The following is a 6,539-nucleotide window of genomic DNA, read 5'->3' as shown; positions in this document are numbered from 1 at the left end:
CAAGACAATTATTCTTATTGCCACATCGCCAGACAGGACACTGTAAAAAAAAAACAAAAAAACAAAACGATACAAAGAAAAATAGCTGCAAAAAAGACTTGGCACAGGTTATGTTGTGGCTTTAAAACTGATTTGTTTTGTTCCCTGCTAAAACAAAGTTTGTAAATTCAGTTAAATAATTCTTGTTTTTAGCTTTCTTCCTGCATGGGAAGCTTTTCAAAATTTGAAACATTACTGCAGTGGTTTATGTTATAATAAACCTTTGGGTTTTTCTTGTGTTTCTTGTGAATTTGGTCTTAAATTTTTATTTCGTGGCATTAAAAAGTCTCTAATTTAACTTGCCTTATGCTGTAGGAACCCTTTAATAAATATGTGTTTAGCTCATTTTTGGAAAATACAAAACCTTATTAAAAATGTTGGGGTCCAGTAACTGTAGGTCCATCAGCCACAACCTGAGTGAGCATGGCAAAAGGCGGCTTCACTTTCTTTGGGTAATCAGCAAACCATAGGAGCCCCCTGGTGCCTTCAGCAGGGAACTGCAGGCACAGCTCTGAGAATATGGGGTTCTACTTTCAAATATTGCATCTTTCCAATAATCGGTCCTTAATTTACAGCTGGAACATTGGAAATGTTCTATTCTAGACTTTGGACCCGATCTGTGTCCAACCGGGCCGAACCAGTCTGAGAAAGGACTTTATCTTCTATCCGACTGTTTAACGGTGTGACTAACGACTTGGCTTGGATGGTTTCCACTCACCGTGATGTGATCAAACAGCCTGAAGGTGGTGCTGCCGCAGCCACACGTGGTGACGATGTGGTCTGGGTGACGCTGCACAGTGCCGCTTTGCCACTCGCAGGTACCGTCTGGGCCTGCTGTCACCACCTCGCCTGTTTTAGTCTTCATGTAGACCGGGCCCTTCACGCCGTACCTGCAAACAGCGCAGCCGCTCAGAACCAGTTCCCGGCCTGACAGAACCTGAAGGCTGAACAGAGAGGATCTCTCATGCTGGTTGCTTACTCTGGAACTAAGACCAGGACACCATTGTCTCTGATGGCGTATATGATGCTGTCAGCCACGCAGCGTGGGTCGGTCTGAGGATCCCGTTCTTTGAAGAAGAGGTACTGAAACAATGCAACGGACTGGGTCTGGGCTTGCTTGGCCGCCTGTGGGTGCCACACAGAACATTTAGAGAAGGCAGAACAGTGGAGCCGTGGATCCAGTCGCAAGTTCTCACCCGGTTTCTTGTGTTGATGTGCTCAGCCAGCTCCTCCAGGTCTTTGTTCCCCTCCAGCTTCCTGGCAGGCTCCGCCTCCTGCCCCACCTGCAGGGCGGCGGTCAGGAGGCGGTGGACCACCATGTCGGCATACCGGCGGATCGGGGAGGTGAAGTGCGTATAGCGGTCAAGAGCCAGACCTGCGGTGCAGAAAGGAACCGGTCAGGAGGAGCGGAACACGAGGGGAACCCTTACTGGAACTGGTTTACCGTAATGGTAGAACTGGTGATCTGGCTGGCTGCCAGTGGAGAAGTACAGTGCCTGGGACATGGCCTGGGTGGCCATCATTCTTAGGAGCCTGTTCACCAGCGGGTCCTCTGGGTCAACGGCTTGGTCCAGAGAGTCGGCCAAGGCTTTGTTGGTACTGCAGGAGCAAAACCAGAGTTCTAATAAGCAGAGTCCAGCCTTAGGCCGGTTCTGGGTTCAGATGTGAAGGTGGGGCAGAACCCACCTGGTGTCCATGCAGAACCCCCTGGCCTTGGCCGTTTCCACCAGTAGATCGAAAAACTCCTGTCGTGGCGGAGGGTGGCGCCTCAGCAGCGCCCGGCAGGGAAAAGCTTCCTGGATCTTACGCGCCACCCAGTGGTTGGCATAGATCATGCACTCTGCCACAGTCTCATGGACCTCCAGGGGCTGCTTGGGAACCAGTGCCGTGATGTTCTTCTCTGCATCCAGCTGGGCCCGGACCTGTGGGGGAGGGGGGGGACATTCAGTGGGAAGCAACATCTGGAACGCTGTGGGAAAAACGGGAAACATTCCTCTGTGATCAAAGACATAAAAAAAAATTAAATCTTGTTTCTGTACTAAATGCACATTTAAAAAATCAAAAGAGATTTTGAAAATGTAGCAGAAGCTTTTAGACAACATCCAACGTCTGCAGGTCTTGACCAAATCGACCCTGGTGGGCAGCGTTCCAGATGTTGCTCTAGAGCAGGCATCCCCAAACTCGGTCCTCAAGGCCCCCTGTCCTGCAGGTTTTAGAGGTTTCCTTGCTCCAGCACGGCTGATTTTAATTGAAAGCTGATTAACAGGCTTTTGGTCTACTGCAATCATTATAACCAGCTGTGCTGAAGCAGAGAAACCTCTAAAACCTGCAAGAAAGGGGGCCTTGAGGACCGAGTTTGGGGATGCCTGCTCTAGAGTAAACCGGCCCCGGCGGGCAGCGTTCCAGATGTTGCTCTAGAGTGAACCGGCGGGCGGCGGTCCAGATGTTGCTCTAGAGCAGTGGTCTCCAACCCTGGTCCTCAAGATCTGCTGTCCTACAGATTTTAGATGCATCCCTGCTTCAACACAGCTGAATCAAATGAATGGCTTGAAAAGGTAATTATTTATTTGATTCAGCTGTGTTGAAGCAGGGATGCATCTAAAATCTGTAGGACAGTAGTTCTTGAGGACCAGGGTTGGAGACCACTGATCTAGAGTGAACCGACCCTGGCGGGCAGTGTTCCAGATGTTGCTCTAGAGTGAACCGGCCCCTGCGGGCGGCGGTCCAGATGTTGCTCTAGAGTGAACCGACCCCGGCGGGCAGCGTTGCTCTAGAGTGAACCAACCCTGGCGGGCAGCGTTCCAGATGTTGCACTAGAGTGAACCGGCCCCTGCGGGCTTCGGTCCAGATGTTGCCCTGTCTGTATCCCAAGACGCTTAGAAATAAAACATGTCTGACCTCCTTTTACTGACAGAGGAAAAATGAATAGAAACTAAACCCAGATGAAAATAAAACCTAAACCAATCAGAGCTTAGCGTTCCTGCTTCCTGTTTGCTTCCACCAATAAGCAGCTAGAAGCTGAGCACCACAGCCGCCCTCCTACCTCCAACCCCTCCAGCTCCAGGGCTCCTCCTTGGTCCCTCTGAGCCCGTAGATGTCTGGCCACCAGCGTCAGCTTCTCCAGCGCCGCAGTGAGCTCCGAAAGCTTGGCGGCCCGCTCCTTGGGGTCCAGCTGGGCCAGCTCCGGAACAGGGGCCTCCTCCCCGTTCAGCAGCGCCTGAGCCAGCTCGTAGTGAAGCTGGTAGGAAGAGCGGATCAGGGTTCGACCAAACCACACATCTTTGTAAGCCAGGCTCTGGGCGTCCAGCTCCCACAGGACGCTCATGGCGTACCTGGACAGCAGAGGTTCAGTGTTGGACTGCTGGTGGAACCAGAAAAGGCAGAGAACTGAACCACAGAACCCACTGACCTGTCGACCCCGCCCAGCAGCGAGCAGAGGTCGGCGCTGAGCACAGCAGGCAGCATGTCGTAGCGGCGGTCTGCCAGGTAATAGGTGGTGGCTCTGAGAGGGAAACATCAGGGAGTTAGGTCTGTTCCCTCCATCCTCTCTCCCGTGTTTTAGAACCTAAACCTGCATTAAATGGAACCAGAACCTACTGGGTTCCGCTGTCTTCATGAATATGGTTGTTCTCTAAGTCTGATCTGAGTCTGATCTGGCGCTGCCACTTACCTGGAGCGGGCCTCCAGGTCCGTGAGCGAGCCCTCGCGGACGAAGTGAGTGACGTCAGCGATGTGGACCCCCAGTTCCAGGAGTCCGTCGCCGAGGCTCCTCACCGACATCGCGTCGTCCACATCCTCGCAGCCGCGCGGGTCGATGCTGAACACCAGATGGGTGTCCCTGAGGTCCCGTCGCTTCGCTACCTCGGTGGGATCCACGGTCCAGGGCTGCGCCGGCATCTCCCTTAGCTGCAGGAACAAGGGTCTGATCACTCATAGCCCAACTTCCAAATGGAGCTAAAACCCGTCTGGTTCCCAGAGCTCTGAGGTACTGGTTCTGGTACTGCCGGTTCCTCACCTGTGCTTCAGAAAATGGAGGAACGTTGATGCTGTTCTCCAGCAGGATGGTCTGGACCTCTGTCTCCATATCTCCAACCCGACCCAGAACCCGCACGCTGTGTCCGTTGGGATAGAGGGAGTTGCTGGGCCACGAGTCGATCCGCACCAGCACCCTGTGGTCCTGCAGGAGGAGTGGACCAGACTGGGTCACATTTACAGAACTAAACTGGTTCTGATTATATTCAGTGACGTTTACGGATTTTAATGGAATCTGATCCAAAGCAGCTAAAAACAAGAACCAGTGCTGATGTTAATGATGATTTGATTGGAAGCGATTCATCCTTCATTTCTAGTTCTATATTTCTAAGGAGCCTGGCATGACCTTTGACCTCTGACTGAGGCAGGACAGGATCAGGACTAAAACCAGGAAACTGGGCCTGACACCAGGACCTAACAACCAGAACCAGAAGCTAGCCTGCCAGTCTGGTAGGAAACGTTCTGTTCTGTGGAACCTGGTAGAACTCAGACCTGCAGAGCGTCCGCCTGCTGGGTGCTGATCCTGATCTTGGGGATCCGTTGGTCCCAGGGTACAGCCAGGATGCGCTGGGAGCCCCTGCTCTGGTTCTGGTTCCCATCCCTGGGGGGAAAGGTCACCACGTAGTCCCTCCAGTTTCTCTGCAGGATTCCAACGATGTGACCTGCCGGGTCCAAACGCCGTTAGAGATCAGCGACCCAAAGGGCGGTGAAACAGAACGCCTCCCCACCTGTGGGCAAAGGGTTGGACTCGCCGTCCTCCCCGCTATTCTCGTCCAGCGGCCCCTCAGCCAGAGCTGTCCCTCTGCCTCTCCATTTGCTCTTCGGCAACAGCTCCACCGCGACCAGGTCGCCGTGCACGGCTCGGTTCCGGCTCTTAAAACCGAACACCAACACACCGTTGATCAGATCTGAGGCAGAGAAATAACGAGAGGACAGATGATGCTGGAGGTTCTGCTGTGGAGGTAAAGGTTCTACCGACAGAGAGAAGCTTCTGGACCTGGGCTCTTGTTGGAGAACTCCTCGTTAGTGACGAAAGCCTCGCTTTGAGCCCGATATCTGTTCACATTCAGGGTTCCCTGTGGGAACATGGAAACCAGATTGATCAGGTGTAAAATGTTCCTGCTGCAGACAAACGTCTCTAGTGGGTCTTTACCTTAAGGTACCGTCCCGATTTGATCCCAGCCTCCACAATCTCGGCAGGCAGATGTTCCGAGAACTCCCTCTGGGAATCCTCGCTCTCCTTCTCCTGCAGCACCTGAGAGATGTTCCTGTAGACCTCATGGGCCTCCTGCAGGTCTGGCCAGAAGTTCTGCAAATAGTCCTGAAGGACAAACCAGAGATTGTTTAGGAGTGCAAGCCTTCTGGTTGCTACGACGACCAAACATCTTCTTTGCCCATAACCGGACTGACCATAGGCCATTAGCATGTGAGGCAGGAAAGACGATTGGTTTATTTCAATTCAATTGTAGCTAGCGAGTACTGCAAGTGAGGATAAGAAGCAATGGACTTTGTCTACAAACGTAGTAAAAGAGGAAAGGTGGTCCAGAGAGAGAGAGAGAGAGACAAAAAAGTAAAGGGCTGGAGGAGGGTCCCCAGAAAGCAAAACAGACCCCAGCCTTATTTTATTTTACTACCTAAGAAATGTCAGTCGGTCAGGTAACCAGGCCAGGGTGGCCCGGGCTGCGCCTACCTGGACGCTGATGACAAACACTCCGGAGTTGAGGCTGCCAAACCGAGCCACGGCGTCTTGGTCCTCCGTGATCATCACCACTTTCATGGCTCCAGCCAGGTGGTTGTAGAACCAGACGGCGGCGGCGTAAACGCACCTACGGAACACACACGATCCTTCATAAGAACCTCCTCATCGCGTCTCATTTCGCTTTTAACTCCGACTGTGATTCTCTTAAACGAGGAGAACTGAGCTGTAGGTTCCGGATCTCCTGTGAGGACTCACCTGGTCTGCCACGTCTCCTGGCTCTCGCCTTTCTCTCTGGGGCAGTGGGAGTATGTCTGGAACTCGTTGGCAAACAGGATGCAGTCATGGCGCGGGTCTTTCAGCAGGTTCCTCAGATGGTTGTAGAACCTGCAGGGACCAGGGGTGTCAAAAGTTCACACATTTGTTACTTAAGTAGAAGTATAGATACTGCAGTTTAAAAACACTCTGGTAAAACTTGAAGTATCAACTTGACCTCTTTCCTCAAGTAAAAGTGAAAAAGTATGAGCTCCAAAAACTACTTAAAGTATCAAAGTAAAAAGTACTCGTACTCGTCGTCTCCCGCTTTATCCGGAACCGGGTCGCGGGGGCAGCAGACTAAGCAGAGACTCCCAGACTTCCCTCTCCGCAGACACCTCCTCCAGCTCTGTTGGGGGAAGCCCTAGGCGCTCCCAGGCCAGCCGAGAGACATGGGATGAGAATCAGCTCCTCCAAATCCGAGGCCATGGTTCTCGACCGGAAAAAGGTGGCATGT

The 6,539-nt window shown here is 52.5% G+C and overlaps 1 protein-coding gene across 1 annotated transcript in view; it reads right to left on the bottom strand.

The window, feature by feature from the left end:
• The window catches only part of dis3l (DIS3 like exosome 3'-5' exoribonuclease), a 12,517-nt gene that overhangs the window by 2,465 nt on the left and 3,513 nt on the right, over window positions 1-6,539 (bottom strand). Inside the window, exons 3-17 of the mRNA XM_015396706.1 lie at window positions 6,026-6,154; window positions 5,762-5,897; window positions 5,225-5,392; window positions 5,069-5,147; window positions 4,800-4,979; window positions 4,564-4,733; window positions 4,055-4,216; window positions 3,710-3,945; window positions 3,449-3,541; window positions 3,083-3,371; window positions 1,726-1,961; window positions 1,484-1,638; window positions 1,236-1,414; window positions 1,019-1,164; window positions 758-929 (exon numbers count right to left, since the gene is read on the bottom strand). Of these exons, the coding sequence (XP_015252192.1) occupies window positions 758-929; window positions 1,019-1,164; window positions 1,236-1,414; window positions 1,484-1,638; window positions 1,726-1,961; window positions 3,083-3,371; window positions 3,449-3,541; window positions 3,710-3,945; window positions 4,055-4,216; window positions 4,564-4,733; window positions 4,800-4,979; window positions 5,069-5,147; window positions 5,225-5,392; window positions 5,762-5,897; window positions 6,026-6,154 (2,530 nt within the window). The remainder of the gene's footprint in view (window positions 1-757; window positions 930-1,018; window positions 1,165-1,235; window positions 1,415-1,483; window positions 1,639-1,725; window positions 1,962-3,082; window positions 3,372-3,448; window positions 3,542-3,709; window positions 3,946-4,054; window positions 4,217-4,563; window positions 4,734-4,799; window positions 4,980-5,068; window positions 5,148-5,224; window positions 5,393-5,761; window positions 5,898-6,025; window positions 6,155-6,539) is intronic.

This window comes from Cyprinodon variegatus, unplaced genomic scaffold (genome assembly GCF_000732505.1).
Source record: "Cyprinodon variegatus isolate N-32 unplaced genomic scaffold, C_variegatus-1.0 Scaffold816, whole genome shotgun sequence".
NCBI classification, from domain to species: domain Eukaryota; kingdom Metazoa; phylum Chordata; class Actinopteri; order Cyprinodontiformes; family Cyprinodontidae; genus Cyprinodon; species Cyprinodon variegatus.
This window is presented reverse-complemented; position numbering and strand designations above follow the sequence as displayed.